This window comes from Mus caroli, chromosome 17 (assembly GCF_900094665.2).
Source record: "Mus caroli chromosome 17, CAROLI_EIJ_v1.1, whole genome shotgun sequence".
Taxonomy (NCBI): Eukaryota; Metazoa; Chordata; class Mammalia; order Rodentia; family Muridae; genus Mus; species Mus caroli.
Genome location: NC_034586.1, coordinates 569552 through 590611, shown reverse-complemented (window position 1 = coordinate 590611; position 21060 = coordinate 569552). Strand labels below are relative to the sequence as shown.

General features: G+C 40.3%; 1 protein-coding gene across 1 annotated transcript in view; it reads left to right on the top strand.

Moving 5' to 3' along the window:
* The window catches only part of Nox3 (NADPH oxidase 3), a 58206-nt gene that overhangs the window by 11218 nt on the left and 25928 nt on the right, over positions 1-21060 (top strand). The window contains exons 6-10 of the mRNA XM_021149518.1: positions 1931-2112; positions 5145-5274; positions 10773-10865; positions 12777-13030; positions 18078-18240. Of these exons, the coding sequence (XP_021005177.1) occupies positions 1931-2112; positions 5145-5274; positions 10773-10865; positions 12777-13030; positions 18078-18240 (822 nt within the window). The remainder of the gene's footprint in view (positions 1-1930; positions 2113-5144; positions 5275-10772; positions 10866-12776; positions 13031-18077; positions 18241-21060) is intronic.

Sequence of the window (21060 nt, the reverse complement as noted above, 5' to 3'; positions counted from 1 at the left end):
GAGGTAAACACTTCCCTCAGCCTCAGCATCCTATCCTTAGAGGTAAACACTTCCCTCAGCCTCAGCATCCTATCCTTAGAGGTAAACACTTCCCTTGAGCCACTCTTACATCTCTCATATTGGTTCATCTAAATATCTTCCATGGACTACCATATTGGAATCGAGACTATATATTTTTAATCTATTTTCTAAAAAAAGTCTCAAGGCCACACACCCCATCAATAGGAAACTCTCAGGCTGCTATTACCTAGGCCCTCTTTATAAGAGATAGTTTTGTTCACATGTTTATTTGAGAAGGAAAATTCAGATTCTAGTTATGAGGACATTCTTCCAAGTCAAAAATCTTGATTTCCTCAGGAAAGCTTACAATACAAGGCCATTAATAAACTGAATTCCCTTTTTCTTAACTGACACCAATTAGAAGCACATATTTCATAGCTACAAATCAAAACTGCAGATGCCCGAAGCATGCAGAGATGCGTTTAATACCATTTCCTTGAATCTCAGAATTTATCTGGCCACCTGTTTTGATCTACATTTCTCCCCCAATAAAGCTTTACAAAATGCACTGCTCACAAAAGACCCAAGAATAAATCTCAACATCTTGAATAAACTATGCAATAAATAGTATTTATTATAAATAACCTTTAAAGCAATTTAACAAGCTAATTAAGCTACTTCAAACACAGTTGTTTCAAAAATTTTAGAAGCAATATACTTTGTTAGTACTAATTAGGCTCAGAAGCCCCTCTAATTTGGGTATTTGGAGAGATGATTATCAATAACTTGAAGCATACATTAAAGCAATTCATAAGTAATGCAGTGGGGTTACATTAGACAACTGCAGGCAACTCAGACCAGTCTGTAAATACATTGCGGGGAAATGAGGAGAAATAGTCTTTAATAGTCAAAACAGAATGATTTGGAATTAACACACCATGTGCTGTTAATTGACTTCTAAAGTGCCTGAGTGTACTTACAAAACAAATATTTTAAATGTTCTACGTGTACCCTCTTTCAATTTTATTCTTCTCTTCTGTGAAGAGAAGAAAATAAACAATGGAGAAGTCCCTGTCCAAATTACTTCCAGATCTCATAGCAGTCTAAATTAATGAGGTTTTACTGACAAAAGATATAGTGTGAGTTTATTGAGCTGGTAGTTGGCTCAGAGATGGGAGCACGGGGTATGAATACTAATGACTAAGCAAGGAATCTGGGAACTCACAATAAAAAACAAAATGCTTTGCAATTAATATTCTCAAAGGCTATTTAACTGTCCCTTGCACTCATGAGTCAGAATCATGCTCGTTGGAGAGTACTGATCAGATACGAATAGCTGTGCCCTTATTGATCACAGAGGCTTTACCAAGCTTTATTCCAAAGACCCCTGAGGTTATGTGAAGGAGATGCAAGTCATGGTTCTTCCAATTAAAAAGCCAGAGCAAGGCATAGCCACCCAGGGAAGAGTGCATGCAACTGCTTTACTGGGAGTGCCCCTAAGGAAACTCTCCTTCACCCCCAAAAAGTGTTTAGTAATGTGAAGATGCAATTAAACATGGTGAGCCACAATTTTTAATCTTAAAAATTAAAAACCTCGAATTTGAGCTGATTCTGCCATGTTGTTGTTCTAATGCTCTCTGGTACTGATTCAAAATAGTAGCTTTGACAAGAAAACTACCTCATGCAAATGGAAAAGTTGTGCTTAATGGCACAGTATTTTATAAAATTTGAACAAAGTAAATATTCATGGTGACACAGGGGAGAAGGAAGAATTTCACACCTAGTTTCTTGAAGTGTGTATGGACTTTGGTGAGGTCCTGTGTGTTGGCACGAAACATCCTGAATTGTTCTTTGTTTGGATCCTCTAATACTGATCCTAAAAATGCAAAAATCCAAAATATGAATTTGGCGGTACTTTGTGATCTTCCAGGGCACAACTACTGAGCTATTGATGACAGTGTCAGGAATTACTGGCCTGGGTATCTCTCTGGCTCTGGTCTTCATCATGACCTCTTCAACTGAATTCATCAGAAGGTCCTCTTATGAGCTCTTCTGGTACACACACCATATCTTTGTCTTCTTCTTCATCAGTCTGGCCATCCACGGAGGAGGGTAAGCCCATTTTATAATGAGGTGTTCAGATGTATGTCTCTGTGTACACGTGCCCTGACTATTGTGAACAGAGCATCTGTGGACATTGTTGAACAAGCATTTGAGGAGTGGAATGTCAGGTTTGTTGAGCACATGCAAAGAGTGCTATAGCTGGGTAGTATGGCTTTCTCTGCTTTCACTTTTTAAAGGATTCTCCACACTTATCTCCATAATGGCTGTACCAGTTACAACCTCGCCAATGGTGAATGAAGGTTCCCTTCCCCCCACACTCCCATTCTCAGCAGTATTTCTTGCCAAATGTTTTAGCTATCTTGACAGGCATAAGGTGAAATCTCAGAGTGGTTTTTAATTTGCATTTCTCTAACTGTTAAGAATGTCAATGGCTTTGAGGTATTCCTTATCTGTTTTTATTTCTTCTTTTGAGATCTCTCTGTTCAGATACATAGCCCTTTTTTAAATTGGGTTGTTTGTTTTCTTGACTCTAGTTTTTGAAAACTTTGTATCGAATAGGTATTAATCACTTATCAAATGTACAGTTAGCAAACATTCTCTCCTACTCTGTAGATTTCCTCTTCTAGCTATTCTTTCCTTTCCTGGACAGAGCATCTTAGTTTTTGTTGTTGTTGTTGTTTGATTTTTTATTTTGTTTTGTTTTTTAGTCAAAATTGTCAATGGTTGGCCTTGCTTCTTTAGTAAAAGAAGCACTGTTCAGAAAGTCCTTTCCATTACATCTTGTAGGATTCTGCCTATGTTTTCAGTTTCACATTGAGATCTTTGACCCATTTGAAGTTGATATTCATACAGAGTAATACATACGCCATATGGGTCTAATTTTACCCTTCTACATGTAGGCTACCTCTTCTCCGAGCATCAGTTGTTGAAGATGCTATATGTTCTCCAGTGTGCATCTTGGCATCTGTCAGATGTGAGGTGGCTGTAATTATGTGCAGTTATGTCTGAGTCTTCTATGTCATTCCATTGGCCCACATGTCTGTTTTTATGTCAGTGCCATGCTGTTTTTATTACCATGTCTCTGTAACATAGCTTGAAATACGGTGTGGCAACCCCCTTACCCAGCATTGTTCTATTTGCTCAGCATTGCTTTGACTAACCAGAGTTTTTGTTGTTGTTGTTGCTGCTGCTGCTGCTGCTGCTGTTTCTGTTGTTCCATGTGAATTTTGGGATTTTTTCCTGTTTCTGTGAACAATGTCGTGAAAAGATTGATGAGGTTTGTGCTGAGCCTGTAAACTACGGCTACCATCTTCACAGCATTAATTCTACCCACCTGTGAACCCGAGAGGTGTTTGCATTTTCTAGAGACTTCTTCCGTGTCTTTCTTCAGAGACTTGAAATTCTCACTGTAGGTCTTTCATCTCCTTGGATGGGTTTATTCTTACACATCTTTGATACTATTGCTAACAGTGCTTTTATAACCTCTTTTTCAGCTTCTTTGCTTTCTTTTGCTGTATATAGGAAGGCTACTGATTTTTGTAAGCTGACTTTAGAAATCTTAGTGCAATCCTCTTTTAACATGGAAAGTATTCCTGTAATCCCCTAAATCCACATTTTCCGCACTCACACCCTGGGTATTGAACCACAAGTCCATCTCAATGGTCAGTAACTTGGCTGAAGTTAGGATTTTTATGCACAAATAATATTTCACAAGGAGAATTGTTGAGTTACTTCAACATTGCTGAAAGGCTTATTTATGGATAAAAACCTATTTAATCTTCTCAGCTTGACATATTCTACAACTACTATTTACATCAAAAGCGATTTGCAAATTCTATAAAAAAAAATGCCAAGTAGACATAAGATTGTTGGAAGGCATAAAGCTCACTAGTCTGCCTATTATCCCAATGGTATAAGTGAAAAAATTAAACTTTTTAATATTTTTAACAGCATACATATGGAAAGTTATCAAACATCTAAGGATATAGGTACTGAAATGTATGACATCCACAATCTGGCTCCCATTTACCACTCACCCACCCGGGCATCATTTGAGCCTGGAGGTCCACAGATTGTCCTGCTTACCTGATTCAAATGGATGTCATCAAGCTTGAATGGCTTGCATGAAACAGAGTCAGAGCCTAACATATCTTTTGTAGCTGACACCAGGCAGTTTCCAAGAGCATTGACCACTACTCCACAGACAAACACAGCATCTCTGTGATGCTGATGTGGCCCAGTCTATGAGAACCTAGTTTCTCAAAACAAACCAGCACATCTTATCCATAAGTACCTAGGAACTGAGCCGCTCCAGGGTTCTATTATCTAGGTGTATGGTTCTATGCCGTGAGAGTACAAGTCAGTAAAGTCATCCTGAGAGTTGATGCCTAAGCAATTTGCAAAGGTCAACAGACTCAAGCTAGTAAGATTACAGGACTCTTTATCTAGTGCTCCATCCATTCAGACTTCTCTTTCTACTTTTAAATTTATCAATACAGCCTCAAAGACACATTTCAAAGTGACCTGTTTTGACCTTGTCTAAGCCTGCTAGTAATCACTAAGCCTGCTAGTGATCACCAGGGGAAAAATACCATTATTCTGGGCGCTTCTTTTGACTTCTTCACTTGAAACTTCTAAGTGCTCAGAAACAAGCTAAGAAGGGTAGAAGTTAAATCAATCTGCAGAAGAAGCCAATCGTACAAAGTTGGCCAATTAGCCCAAATCAGCAATCAGAATGAGATGAAACCTAATTAAATTCAACAGTCTACAAAAGGATGTGTTCAAACAATTTCCTTCATTATGAATTCTCTAATATAGACACTTTCAATGTGACACAGGATACCACAGAGGGGCACTTCTTTTCTGGGATCTTCAAAGTTACCCAAAGCTTTCTAATGCCTATTTTTAAAGATGCTGGGGGAAGTGAGTGACAGCCCAAGTTTTAAGAGATGGGAGTGTTGTTTTGGAACCGACTACAGAGTATAAATCGTGTAAAGATATCGCACAAAATCAGCTTAACATTTTTATGCTTCCCCCCCCCTCTGTGTGTGTGTGTGTGTGTGTGTGTGTGTGTTTCTAAGTCGCATCGTTCGAGGCCAAACTCCAGAGAGTCTCCGGCTGCACAATGTCACGTTCTGCAGAGACCACTATGCTGAATGGCAGGCAGCTGCCTTATGCCCTGTACCTCAATTTTCTGGCAAGGAACCTTCGGTAAGAGTGAATCCAGGAGCTTTTTAAAAATAACTGTCCCCACAGTTAAAATAACTAGAGCTTTAATAGGCTTGAAAAAAATAACCGCCCATGTCACCACTTGATGAAGCCAACTCTTTATTAAGTGGACTAATGGAGAAAACGAGTTATGGATAATTTCAAAAGAGATTTACTGCCAAAAGCACTTTGTTCGGCTTTGAAATGTATTCTACTCAGGCTTAAATATGGATGTCTGATATTGCAAGGCTTCATAACAGCAGAGTAATGACTCTGAGGGCATTAGCCTCATGGTTCACCACCCGCTACACCCTTGCTATTCCTCAGTCTATCTCCCGGGTAACTGGGAGGACCCAGTCTTTTCCTAGGTTTACCATGTCTCTTTCTACAACTTTTGGTGATCAAAAGAATTAAGGGTGCCCAATTACTTTTGCTATAACTAATTTCACTTTTAGCCAAAAATAGATTTAACCAACTTAAGTACTAATTTAATGATAGTGTCCACAGATTTTGAAAGTAATGTTTTCTGTTTTCTGGGTATGCAGCAGTTGTTGACTTAGGTAAACAAAAATAATACTCCCATCTGGACTCTGATATATTAGGAAAGTGCAAACCTTTGGTTTAACTGGTGGTTGATATATGGCAGATAATAAATGAAGTGGCTGCTTTAAAAGTAGGAGGAGGTTGCGATGTGACTTAGGTGATGGAATGCTTGCCTAACATACACAAAACACTGAGTTCTTCCATCCCCACCCAGCACCACACAAACTATGCCTGCAATCTCAGTACACAGAAGGTGGAAGCAGGAAAGTCAGAAATTCAAGGTCATCAGCAGCAACATAGGGAGTTCCAAGAGAATCTAACAATCCTAAAGACATGAGACTTTGTCTCAAAACAAACAAAAAGAGAAAACAAGAAAGTTGGAGAAAGCAAGTATCCAAGATGTGTTACTCTTTAAAATAGGGATAATGAACTATGGTATCGTATAAGACATCAGAAGACTGTAAATAACAATTTCTTTAAAAATTTACAAATACAATAAATTCAATGCCATATTTTAAGGGTAAAAGTAGTGGGAGAAATATTTAAAACTGAGAGATGTGAAATAGATGTGCCCATTAGACTGTGGTTCCTTTAATGGCCAGTATAGATTGTCTCTGTCTTAAACTCAGCTCTCTGTAGCCACTACCTGGCCTGTATATTAATGAAGAAAATGAATACCTCTCTAAAATTTTCAGCCACAGCATCTCCATTTAAAAAAAAATCAATACTCTCCCACACTTCATGAATACAGACCAGGGCCTGCTCCCACCAGTGTGTGCTAGCATTAATTATGATTAAGAGGGGGAACTTGGCCATCTCTTGCTAACTCCCCTGCTACACCTCCTTGCACATCCAAACTCACACCATCACTCTTTTCCATTATTTTTAATGGATCCTGATTCAAAGCATGTGTGGGCTGTGCAATTACCGCTTGGCTAGACTGTACGATACTCCCTCTGATGTCTTATTGACTCTGAATCAGAAAGGCATTCCAAGGACATGGGTGGGGGGCGGGGTTCCGTGCTCCTCTGCACTAGAACTAACTCATCTTAGTAAGACTCCATATAGTCCTCCTTGCCTCTCTTTTCCCGGGGCACTTTTTTTAATGAAGATTTTTATCTGTAGAATATTTGTCAGCTGATGCCATGTTGAATCTGAGAATCTTTTTTCTGTCACCTTGTATAAGCTGGCCAGAGAAATCTGCTGCCCTAGTTTCTTCCTCAATCTCAGAGGCACACAAACCTGCAGATTTGAGAGTTGCTCATGCAGTCTAATGTCAAAAGATGCTTGGTCCTCCTTAGCCAAGAAATTAGCTCATTTCCCTGTAGAGAATAATCATACAGCTCTGGGTTTCCTTTTTTAGTTGTTTGTTGGTTTGTTTGGTTTTTTTGTTTGTTTGTTTGTTTTTTCACTTTCTATGGATGATATTAACGGTCAAAGGGAAACCTGGAATGAGGGTAGAGTCAATCAGTGAACTTCATCAAGTGGTGAGTTCTCATGCTTGCTCATCTGTAGACGGACACAGGACTCTGACATGGGGCCTGCCCCTGGAGAGCTTATTGTCTACAGCAATCATCTATTCATAACCACATACATAAAATAAAATCAAAGCCAGCCTGACCTTATTTTCTGGAAGGAATAAAAGTGGAGGAATCAAGTTTCATTGCTATCACTGTTAAATCAACACGATTTTATTTCTGTAATAATGCACTTGCTGTACTATGGTTTTTCTGCGTGTTTTTGGAGACTAGAATAAGAAAACTAAGACGCCATATGAATTTTCAGTACTAAAAAAGCTGACACACTAGACAATTATTTTTTTCTTATGACTAATATTCTTTTTTTATTAGATATTTTCTTTCACTAAACAATTCTTACCCTGTGTTTAAGAGCTAGAGAAAGTAAGGTGGAGGGTTTCAAAGGGTTGCCTCTGATACAGAGGGCATTCCAAGCAAAGTCACACCTGGAGTAAAAAGCTCCTGACTCTGTGGCAAGCTGTAACACTTCTTTTCCATATCCTATGGCCTTCCTTCTGATTCTCTGACCTTCTTCCAGGACTTCCTTAGCCAGTCCTCTGCAGCTATCTGCAAGTACGTTTTTCCAGCGCCATTTTTATCCTTGTGAATAAACCCAAAACATTTAAGAGCCTGGCAAGAACTTCGATGAGAGTTTTCTCCAATCATCTCCCAGTTTGAAAAATACAAAACAATATGAAAATAAAGCATGAGATGTGAGCCAGGGAGATAGCTTAGCCAATAAAGTGCTTTTTATGCAGGTATAAGGACTAAAAGTATAAAAGCCTGACACAATAGAGAGTGCATGTAATCTGAACACTGGCAGGTAGAGATGGGCAGATCCTTGGGGCTCACTGAACAATTGTCTTAGTCTGATCAGTAAACCTTTGGGACTAGTGAGAGATGCTATTTCAAAAAAAAAAAAAAAAAGTAGAAGGCTCCAAAGTTCACACACACACACACACACACACACAATTCATGATGTATCTGATTATACAGGATAAAAGATGGGAGCATGGTCTCCCCATCTGTACAGTGTTGTCTATGCTGATGCTGATCCCCACAGCTGGACCACTTTTCTAGCATCACTTACTGGCTATATCTCACCCTCACTCCTGAACTTTCAAGGGACTCTGGGAGTATCACAGTATAAATAAGCCTCCCCGTCTCCTCATGGAGCAATTTATATAGTAGAATAGAGATAGAGCCGAGAATTAATGGCTTACATTCTCCTTCCTGACTAACCATGGAAAGAAAAATAACCCGTTTCATTTCATCAATGTGGAGAAATCAGAGGCCATGGCTGATTTGGCACCAACAAAATGAGCTATGTGATGTCTAAAACGTGTGTTTTCAAATGGATACGGAAGATTATTTGTGAAAATACACAAAGACTATGTGAATATCTTTGCAAATCTTTCTGTCCTGCAGAAAGAATTGTTGCTGGCATTCCTCTAAATGTCCAAACCACTTCTTAAAATACTTTCAAACATAAGGAAGCTCTGGCTTTGCTTACTTGGTCCAGCTCCATCCTTCTGCTACTTCCTCTGTTTTGCCTTCTCTGACCATCTTCACTGCCTTACCCTAGCACAAGTGGACCTAAGGGTTTATTCTCCCCTCCATTCTAAACGTGTTGTTGAATCCCACTAAGGTTGAAATGAGTAAGTAGGTCAACTTGCTTTGTATTGCCCGAATAAATCATAGCCTTTGTCAAGCAAGCATGAGGACCTTAGGAAAGAAGCAGAGAGAGCTGATGGGTGAAGACAGCCTGCAAACAGCCAAGACTGACGAAAACAGAAAGGAATTAAAAATAGGAAAGATAATTTAAAAGAAATAAAAAAAAATTATGTCAAAGAGCTTGTGAACTTGGAGACAGAGCCAAGGCCAGTAAGGAAATAATCAATGACCAGAGTTGAAATAAAACACAAACTCAAAAAAAAAAAAGGAGGTGTCCTCCCTATTCCCATGATCTTATGAAAGAACTAAGGTTATGATAGATTTGGGATGGCAAAGGGGAAATTTAAGAACCTCTCCCAAGCCTTGAGATCCAATAAGGAACTGAGATTCAGCCCAACCTCCCAAGATAACTCAAATTGATTCCCAGAGAACCAGAGTTTATTTTTGTTTTCTTATCCTATAAGATTAAAGCAAGATTAAAAAAACAAAAACCTTGACATTCTAAAATTCAATAAGCTCAGGAGGCTGATGTTTTACAAAGCAAGTCTCTGGACACACCCTGGTGTTAGATAGTACACAGTAGGACTCCATTTCTGCTGTATGGTAAATACTCAGGTAAGGCAGCTGAGACCCTGTGAAAACAGGCTGTGTACCAGACCTGTCTAAGCCCACATCTTCTCCAGATACTTTCTCATGTCCAAGGGGTCATTTGATCAGACTGAGCCTCAGTTTCTTTCTCTATGAAATAAAGAGGCTATCATATACCTTGCAAGATTGTTTGACATTGAATGACAAAAATCATATATTCCCATCCTTCCTGTCTACTGGAGAAAGACCCCTCGTGTTATATGCAACACCTGAGGCAAGAGTAGGCTTTAAAATATGGTCATTCATAATGCAGAACTCAAAAAATAAAAGTAGTAACATTTTTAAGCATGAAAATATTCCTAAGCATATCTCTCCAGATGATTGTTGATGTCTTTGTTCTGATCCTCTGAGACTTAGGGTGTTAAAAAAAATAGCTTGATGTTTTTCATTCCACATAACATTATAGAAGGTAGAGGTGTGCCCAGGGGTCATGGCAGTGTGAGTGTCTGTACTCAGACAGATTCCCTACTTGGGAGGCATTATTGGCCCCCAGAATTACTACTTGAAACTCCTTATGTTGGCTGAAAGGATGCTTTTTCTGTAAGCCTTTGACTTTGGCTGCTTGGGAGCATTTACAACGCTAGCATACAGAACATAAACATCAATCTGCTTTCTTATTTCTTTACAAATTCAATTATTTCTAATTACATAAAGGCATCATTGATCAAGGAAGCATAAAAACCAATAGAGGAGAATTTAATCTCTTAAATAAGCTTGTAGACTTTAAGGAATAATTAAATGCTATTGTATTTAGTACATGGAGACATCTTTGCTGTTGATAGCTGGGCCAAAGTTGAGGGAAATATCTTAGTCCCATCATGCTATATATTGATATGGTTCAATTAGAAATTTTGGATTCTATTTTAACTTATCTCTCTGTGTCTCTGTCTCTCTGTTTCTCTCACTGTCTCTTATTTTCTGTCTGTCTATGTGTCTCTCCCACCTCCCTCCCTCCCTTTCTCTCTCTGATTCCTTCTCTTTCCCTCCCTCTCTCCATTTCTGTCTCCCTCTCTCTTCCTCCCTCCCTCTCTTTGTTTCTGCCTCTCTCTGTCTCTCTCTTTCTCCCTCCCCCTCCCCTTTTTCTCTCTATCTCTCTCTTTTTCCCCACTCTCTCTGCAGGCCTGGAAATGGGCTTTGGGTCCTGTGGTCTTGTATGCGTGTGAAAGAATAATTAGGTTCTGGAGATCTCACCAAGAAGTTGTCATTACCAAGGTATGTGTGTAGCTTTATGTCTGAATAAAAGCCTGAGTGTAGATGAAAATTTTTTATTAGCCCAAGCTTTTAATTTGCCATTTTTATTGCAGAACTGCCCATAATTTAGAGGCTCATCTTCTGGTCTAATAATTGCTTGTATCGGGAGCATCTTTCAGTGTGACCAATTTTACTGGAGACAGGGATCAAAGCTCCATGCTGTTATTCGGAATTCTGATAAAGGCTTACAGCGTAGAACCAGAGTTAGCCATATTTCTCTTTATTATGGTTTCTCTCTAGTGAGGAAAAGACAGGAAACTACTAAGAATGCTTTACAATGATTGTAGTAACTTTAAATAGGCCATAGAGGTGGGATTTTGCAAACATGCCAGCATCATCCACACAGCTTCAAGCATATGCATTCTTAACCTGGGTACTGCCAGGCGTGGTGGCGCACGCCTTTAATCCCAGCACTCGGGAGGCAGAGACAGGTGGATTTCTGAGTTCGAGGCCAGCGTGGTCTACAAAGTGAGTTCCAGGATAGCCAGGGCTATACAGAGAAACCCTGTCTCGAAAAACAAAAACAAAAACAAAAGACTGGGTACTGAGCATGGGCTTGGAATGCAGCCACAGGTTCAGAGCATGGAGGGATGCTAAGGTTTAAGATGACAATGACGGAATGGCATGCTGTTCTACCCTGTTTAGTGTTGTGTGCTTTGGAGGCACTTCTCTGCCTTGTTGTATTTCATGCTGGAGGAAGATAGGAACAGATAGAAAAATCTCACAGGTTAACAAAAGTTCGTTCAGGCGTGGTGGCACACACCTTTAATCCCAGCACTTGCCTTGAATCCCAGCACTTGGGAGGCAGAGAGGCAGGCAGATTTCTGAGTTCTAGGCTAGCCTGCTCTACAGAGTGAGTTCCAGGACAGCCAGAACTACACAGAGAAACCCTGTCTCAGAAAAAAAAAAAAAGTACAAAGTATGCTACCCACTCCTGAGTGTTAGCTAGTGCAGTTTCAACAGAATACTGTACACCGTTCACCATCACATTGAAAGAAGATGGACAGGCATTCCTATTTCTGCTTTTACATGTTTCTGTGTTTCTGAGTTTAAGCTTAGAACCATAGAAGGTCAATCAAGCCTGGAACAAGTGTGGAGACCTAGATCTGTTAGCAGGAAAGCACTTAGTAGTTCCTTTAGAGGCAGTGTCGGGAGGACAAGCAGAAATCTGGAACTAAAGATAAATATGCTATGAAGGACTCTTCATGTAGAAAAGTGTCATACCAGTATCCACATACTGGATTGTGTTCTCGTATGCATTTACTACAAAAGACACGAAGATGTACAGATATTTTTTTCATAAGGCAATGGATATATATGAAGGGCAAATGTTCCTTCCCTCAGATGATCGTTAGTGTAAAGTCCCTGGAGAAGCTTCACGGGGCTTCCCTATACCAAAAACTCAGCACCAAGACAATATTTAGTCAAACTCAACAAGTAAAACATTTTGGGGAGAGATAAAAGATCAATATTTTTCCCCTCAGCATGAAGAAAATCTCAAATTATTGCTACATTGTTTTACATGAAGATGATGTGGTAACTATTTTAATAAATGCAAGTAAAATTATGAGATCTCTATCCATGACAGCTTATATTCAATTGGGAATGGTTAGCTGGGCTCAGGGATGCTTGGTCACGTGGGGCATGGAGTCATGTGCTGCCACACTGCTTCCCTGCACAGTTATTAAAAGTCACGTGCAGCACCCTGCACGATGAACGCTGTTATCACTCAAATTGCAAGCCTAGGCATGAAAGTGCTGACAAATTATACATCAAAAAAAAAGCCAATTAAAGATTTTGTATGGACAGAAGAATGTGCTCTCGTCATTTTACCTGAATGAGAATCCCCTTGGCTATCTTGCTCTGTTGTAGGTGGTGAGTCACCCATCTGCAGTCCTGGAACTTCACATGAAGAAGCGAGACTTCAAGATGGCACCCGGACAGTACATCTTCATCCAGTGTCCATCTGTCTCCCCCCTGGAGTGGCACCCCTTCACTCTCACCTCCGCTCCCCAGGAGGACTTCTTCAGTGTACACATCCGAGCCTCAGGAGACTGGACAGAGGCGTTATTAAAGGCCTTTGGAGCAGAGGGACAGGCTCCCAGTGAGCTCTGTAGCATGCCGAGGTGAGACCTGCCCCGCCTCCCCCACACCCCCCTCCCCAGGTCACTGTTGTATACAAGCTGTGCTACTTCAAACGGGGAAAATATCTAAATGCATGAATAAACTGCCCAGTTTGGCAATAGCTTTATATTAAGCTGCAAGCTTGAGTTCGTTCAAAAAACTAATTGAGAGTCTTCATCAAATGTATAATTTAGGAGAAGCGAATACATTTCTGTAAAAATAAATAAATGTTCAACAAAAGTAGGTGATGATCCAGGGAGACGGAAGAGTTTCCTTTCCAGATCCAAAAGCAGCTCTAGTCTAATTATGTGCAGCCCGCCATGAGTCAGACAACTCCCTCTGCAAGCTCTCTCCCAGCACAGACTGAGTCTTCAGGCTGTGTTTGCAAAGGTTGGTCTCTGGAAGAAGGATAGTTTATTCTGCTCATGCTGGACTTAACCCATACCATTCCTGTATGACTGCATAGTAACATATAGGAAGCTTATATAAAGACTCCTCGTTTCTGTAGCCCTCTTTTCAGATACACAGTATAAGTTCCTGGAGTTAGGGCTTCTTTATATTCATCAGAGGCATGATTCTGGCCCTGCCACTACCCTATTCAGAAAAGCCTACACGTTTGACCCAAGTCACTGTGAGAATGATCATGTCTTGCCTCATTTAAGTGAACAAGCAGGTTAGTTCCCAATCCTAGAGGACCATTAAATAATACATGAAGTCCACAGATAGGGCCCCAGAAAAACAAGAAGACATTAAAAAATATGAGAAAAAATAAATTAAAAACAAAATATTTCAATGAAGCATGAGAAAAAATAATGTCTATTTGTACCATTCTTGGGGAACATTGGCCACCATGCATTTATTTAGTTAAAAACACAGTTGTACATACATACATGGAAGTTCCTGCAGATGAGTGTCTTCCTTCTGTATCTACACAAATGCCAGACACACAAGGATAACATAACAGAAAAAGATGACATGTTCACCCAATATGTATCCTTTAGCTCATTGAACTTGACAAATCTTTTGGGATGACAAAGTAAGCTCCATTGCAAGGATAAGCATGAGATGAAATGAGTGTATTGCCCTGCTTTTCCCATCCCCAGGGAAGGCAGAACTTTAAGCACATCCCACTGGCTTTGTCTATGGGTGGACTAAATGATGCCTTCTTGCTGAAAACAAGCAATGAAGGATAAGCTGTGGCACCGAGTTCAAGGTTGAAAATGTAAAAATTAGGGACAAATGGAGAGGGAGGTGACTCCCCCTACACACACACACACACACACATGCACACGACAACACAATTACAGTGTCTGCTTGTTTTCCTCTTCCCTGCATGTCCCCTGCTGTTGTTAAGTTTCATACCTTCAGCTTATTTATCCTTGCTTCTGCTCTGTGTGTATCCAGTCACTTAGCCTGTCAAACATCCTTCCCTTGACTAACCAACTACTTTTCAATCCACAGAAAGCACAGTGTCACCTTGCTATACAATGCAATCTCTTCAAAGTGTTCTATATGACTATACTTATGTCTCCTTTATTAACATCTCTCATTCCACTCTATCCAATTCTAACCCCCCCACCCCCAGATAACCGTGATTGTAGATTATACTTAGATGGGAGATCACAGAAGCTGTTAATTTTCTCCATGGGGTTAGTTATTATGTTCCATAATGGCCTTGACACAATATGTAAATGCCCAGAAAGAATTACCACAGTTGGTTGCAAGGTAAGAATGGTAAAGTGCCCCAAAGATACCAATAAAAGTGTTAGTTAGCAATGACCCTGAGCTCATTGTATGAGGCATCAGGGACCAAGCAAGAATCAATTGCTGCAAGATCAGTGACCTCCTCCTTCACATTAAAAACCTGGGGTCCAAGTCAAAGGGATGACACATAAATAAACTCGACAGTTAGAACTTATCCCAGGCCCAGGAGATGGTTCTGCAGGTAAAGAGTTTGCCATGTAAGTGTGCTGACCCACATTCACATCCCCAGGACCCAAGTAAAAACTGAGTTACCAGGGCAGCCCACTTGTAAGCCTAGTGCTCATAGAGAAATGACTGGAGATCCTGGAATCAGCTAGCTAGCCAGACTAGCCAAATCTGTGAGCTGTTGGTTCAAATTAAAAATTCTACATGGATATACAAGATGGAGAATGACCAAGGATGCCACCTGACATCAACTGCTAGCCACTTATAGGCATGCACAAACACACATGTGTGCATCCCCACACACATACCAACACATATGCAGACACACACTCACATATACGCACATAGATAGAGCACACGAAAGATAAAATGAAAGAAAAGTTTTCCAAAGAGGACCTATTCCAATTGCAAGGGTGAGAGAAATGTAGACCACCCCTCCAAAATAAATCAAATAATGAGGTTCAGAGCTTGATACATAGGAAAGAAGAAATATATAAAATATATTCTAAAGAAAGCGAAAGGTAAGATCCTTACAGATTGCAGTAAGTCATTGAGAAGAATTGTCTCAAACTGAACCCTGCCCTGGTATAACTAAGTGTCTTGCAGGTTGACATCAGAGTATGAACAGGCCTCAGACAAGGGCATGGAAAAGCTCTCAATTCTAAATAATTAGACAGATGTGTGTGTGTGTGTGTGTGTGTGTGTGTGTGTGTGTGTGTGTGTGTGTGTATGCTTCTGGTAAGAAGGCCATTTTCCCTATATTAAGCCTACCAATCCATGAGCATGGGAGATCTTTCCATTTTCTGATATTTTCCTCTGGCATTGGATGTTCTTTCCCTTACCTGGACTGCCTGGTAGGACCTCAGTGGGAAAGGATGTGCCTAGTTCTGCTGGGACTAGATGTCCCAGGGTGGGGTGGTATGCAGGGGAGGCTCCCCTTCTCCTCAGAAAAGAAGAAAAACAATTTTGGAAGGGATTTGGAAGAGTGGGACAGGGAGGAGAGGAGGCAGAGGCTGTGGTTGGGATGTAAAGTGACTAGAAAATAAATTATTGAAAAAATAATGGAGCAAAAAAATAAAGTTATATATATTTCTGTAGGCTTTGAGACATAGGTCTCCTCTGAATTTAATGGATATCTTTTTAAAATTTGTGTCAAATAATCACTGATTATTAATTATAATAATAACCAACAATAAGATGCCTTAATCAATGGATAAAGTTTCTATTTGTCAATCTATTTATCTAATTATTTATAAAATAATCAGCATGGGCTAAGATACTAGCACTTTCTGGTTAATGACATTTTATTATATTCTTCTATTTCCATATATCAATATGTAATTAAGCCTTATTAGTTAAGATTAATTCAAGGACAGTTTATTTAAATTATTAGGAAGTCTGGGATATGGAATATTTTTAAATTAATCCATTTGAACTTTCATGAACACATACTAAAGCCCAAATGGGTTAACCCCCACCCCCTCTGTGCAGGTGACAGGCTCTCCTCAGGGAATGGTTATGAATGACTTAGAAACCTTTTCATTAGCATATCTTTGTTCATATGTAAATGTGTACTTTTGGAATAATAGGAGTTATTTAATACATTCGGCCTACTGAAATGCTCTAAATATTCCCTTTACAGTTGACTCAACAAATTGCTGTTGAACAACTCCAGACTGTATCGTAAGCAAGGCACCAAATAAGAAATGAGCAAAATCAGACCAGTTTCCCACATCCAGAGACCTGGAAACTTAGAGGTCATGATAAACAGGACTAAATCATGAGCACCCATCATATAAATGCTAATATTCAGCTATGGAAAGGAAGGGTATATGAGGGAGTTTCTCTGAGTCACGGGGTCCAGGCAGACTTCCCTAGGGAAATAAAGATTAGACAGGACCTAGAGGAAAGGTATTATGTCAGCAAGTAGAGAGAGGGGAAATTGCAGCTATTCCATGGGAAAAGCTATTGTGTGTCAGAAGGCAATACCGTGTAGTATTTAGGTAATGCAAGAAAAGCCAACATGGAGAACCAGGAAAAAGACTGAGAGGAACACAGTGGCCAGTTTGTGTAAGAACATTCTTATTTATTCAAAGAAAATGTTTATCATTATAAAGAAAAATTGCTAAGGGATGGCAAAACATTTTACTGCCCTGGACTGGTGAGCATAAGGGTTTTTTTTTTAGCAAATATGATGGAAAATACAGAGTTTTACAAGTTGCACTTAACTGACAAATTATTTAAAAATTATGTTTATTCTGAACAAATCGTCTCCTTTAGACTAAAATGATATAAATATATAAACATGCAAACAAACAAATGAAAATGAGGGGCGAGTTCACCGTGAAAAGAAAAGACAAATCTTCTAAGCCTCTTTGAAGTATCCCCTTTGCCTTTGATTGGCAACTGAGGGAAAGACAGTCATGGAGGCTCTTCATGCAGGCTGCCCAATGCTCACAATTGACAGGAGCTCCCAGAACTCTAACAGGAGCAAGCCATGTTGACGAGGAGCCACAGCAGGAGATGACAAGCTTTGCCCTCCCTGAACAGTCCCTAGCCAGGTAGCATTCTTCTAGTGAGGGAGGCTGCAAATTCAAAGCTCACCCGGAGCTTTCTGAATAAAGTATCGTGTGTGTGGTGTGTGTGTGTGTGTGTGTGTGTGTGTGTGTGTGTGTGTGTGTGTGTGTGTGTGTGTGTAGTCGTGTATAAGTCTGTGTGCATGGGAAGGCTGGAAGGTTGCCATCTTGGTTACTTCTCTACCCTCATTTTTGAGACAGGTTTTCATTTGCCTGAGACTTACCATTAGGATAGACTGGCTTGCCAGAAAGCTAGAAGGATCTGCCTGTTTCTGCTTCCCCCACCCTGGGATCACAGGCTTGCTGCCATGCTTGACTTTTTATGCAGGTCCTGGGAAATAAATTGAGGTCCTCACGCTTATGTAGAAAGCACACAACTAACCAATTTATCCTTCTCCCATCCCCAAAGAGGGACTCTTTAAAGGCCCTAGCAACCTTCAGCCTACATTTGCTGACCCACACTATGAAATCGACTAGCGTGGGATGTCTTTGTGTCCAAGAGGGAGACATTCTGAAGGCCAACCGAACTGCATTCTGATTCCAGGCTAGCAGTGGATGGGCCCTTTGGAGGCTCTCTGGCAGATGTATTTCACTACCCCGTGAGTGTGTGCATTGCAACGGGAATTGGAGTCACTCCCTTCGCCTCTCTTCTGAAGTCTGTGTGGTATAAGTGTTGTGAATCACAGAGCCTGCCTGAGCTGAGCAAGGTATGGAAAAATCATTAGGTCACCCTTCCATAGAGTGAAAGGTTCAACACCCTCAAATCTCTCCTCTGCCGATTCTTGGGGAGGATTTTAATTAACTATGAGGGATAAACTCAAGGATCCTTAACTATACTTATGTTCTTAAAAATCTCCATTCAGTGTTACATTTATGAGCAGGGTTATGTCTAATCTTGTTAAAGATGACAAGACATAAATTTTATTGCTTCATTGCCATTACAGGACATGTAATTGCTCATCTCGATAAAATGTGGACAGGCTGTAAATGGCTATGTGACTGGGCTGCAGTTAGTCATATTAACAGGCGGGCTTCCCCCTCACCTCTTTAGCTCCACTCAGAGGCTGATGGTATTCAATTCCACATCTTTTTTCCATGGCCTCTACTAATAGACGTTGTTATTCTTCTCACAATGGTGTTGCCACATGGCACCAAATCATCTTTGTGATTTCTTGTATGTTCTTGGACTAGGCTTCTCCATTTCTTTGTCCTATCCAGTATGAGAAACCATCTCATACTTTGACTCTCCCAAGGTGAAATGAGCCTTCTTTTCCATATCCTGAAAGTTTGATAATTGACTCTGTAAGATACTCTGTAATTAACAGAAGAAAAGATACATCAATTTATTGATGTGTTAGCTGATAGGAACCATACAAAGTTCAAAACTCAAAGAGAGGGCAGGTGGTTGAAGCCTCAATAGCCTTTTCTTGGCTCCTATGGGCAATTTTATAGTAAGTGATTTTTAGGGGAGATGAATGAGCCTAAAGAACAAATACTTGGAACAAACCTTTTCCATGTTCTGCCAATGGTGTCAACTCCTTATTCTCTGTGAGACTTGATATTTTAGAAAATTCAGCCTCTAGGTCAACAGCAGAGTTACACAGAAAGACCCTTCCCTCCCCTCAATAGTGGCAAAGTGGAGCAGGTGATGAAGGTCAGGGGGAATTGGTTATCCTCAGCTCAGAACACTCATCATGCTAATATGCCACACTCTGGACTTTCATTCTCTGAACTTAAACAGTCTTAGGACCAACATGGGGCACTACAGGAGCAGAGGAAAGTTGGATATGTGTCTTAGGGTTTCTATTGCTATGACTGAAAATAACTTGAGAGGAAAAGATTTATTTCATCTTAGAGATCCATGTAATAGTCCACCTTGGAAGAAAGTCAAGGCAGGAAGTCAGGGGAACCTGGAGTCAGGACCTGAAGCAGAAGCAACTCTAATTACTGGCTTGCTTACCTGTCCAGGGATAGCACCACACACAGTATAGTGGGCCCTCCCACATCAATCACAAATTAATAAAATATGCAATAAATCTGCCCACAGGCCAAGACAGTGGGAACATTTTCTCAATTGAGATTTCCTCTGCCAAATTAAATCTAGCTTGTATCAAGTTGAAAAAAAAATAAACAAAAAACTAGACAGCACACTGTGTGAACACAAAGTATGGAAACACATGACGAAGCAGGGCACTTGGCAAGTTTAGAGCTAATCCTGGCCTGCCCGTATCTGCTCTGTGTGGCCCTTGGTCATGGGTTCCTACCAGACTTAAAGAAGACGCTGAAGTCAATAAGTGGATCCCAGTGTATAGTCATTACTTTTTCTTTTTTTTTGGGGGGGGGGGGNGAGACAGGATTTCTCTGAATAGCCCCGGCTGTCCTGGAACTCACTCTGTAGACTAAGCAGGCCTTGAACTCAGAAATCCACCTGCCTGTGCCTCTCAAGTGCTGGGATAAAAGGCATGCACCACCACTGACTGTCTCATTACTTTTTCTTATTGCTCTGATCAAATAACTGTCAAAAAAAAAAAAAAACAAGGGAAGGGGGACTTATTTTGGATCGTGACTTGAGGATTTAGTCCATCATGGTAAGAAAAATGTGGCAATGAGTGGCCTTGTGGCAGTGGAAGAATGTAAGAGCTGTTCTCTCATATCTTAACAGGCCAGAAAGCAGAGGCTGTACAGGATGCAGGACCCAGCAATAATCCTTAAGCTCCTCTCCCAATACAACTCCTCTAGGAAAGTCCAGCCTCCCAAAGATCCCACAACCTCTTAAAACAGCTAAGGACCAAGCATAAGAACACATGAGCCTGTGGCAAACATTTTACACTCACACTGTTGCACAGTACCCATTCTATGGGACATTAGCTGTATGATGTGATATGCTAAACAGAATTTTAACACCTAAGAATTGTTCCTTCAATACTGAATTCTAGTAGATTCTAGAATTATCTACAACCCTTTCAGACAGTGTCTATAGAAAAATAATCTTAAGAAGTCTTGATCCATCCATTCTTCTGAAACCAATTTAGCCATAGAACCTTCCTTCATCAGCTACATACTAGGGAATTGTGTTCTGTGAAGCACTGAGAAAAATGTAACCCAAAGACCCCAAAATTGGTGTCTTAGCCACTAAGAAAGAAGAGAAAAATTAGCTGTTTCCTCAGGTCCAAAGTGACAAATGCTGGACATCTGTTTTTCCTTTGGTCTTAGAGCTGATCTTCACAGCTGGGGACCAGGTGTCAGGACACAAGAGCCTGTGAGTAACATTTTACACTCAGTCTACAACACAGTATAAGAATTAAAGTTCTTTCTCTTGGATACAGAACTTGATGTTTAGAAAGAGTAGAGGGACCTTCCAAAAATATTCAGAGAATCAAAGGCAGAATCCAGATCCAGGTCTGACTAGTTCTTTATATGTCATAGAATCAGCACATTGTAGACATGACACCATATGACCCTGGAACTCACCTCTCTCTCTCTCTCTCTCTCTCTCTCTCTCTCTCTCTCTCTCTCTCTCTCTCTCT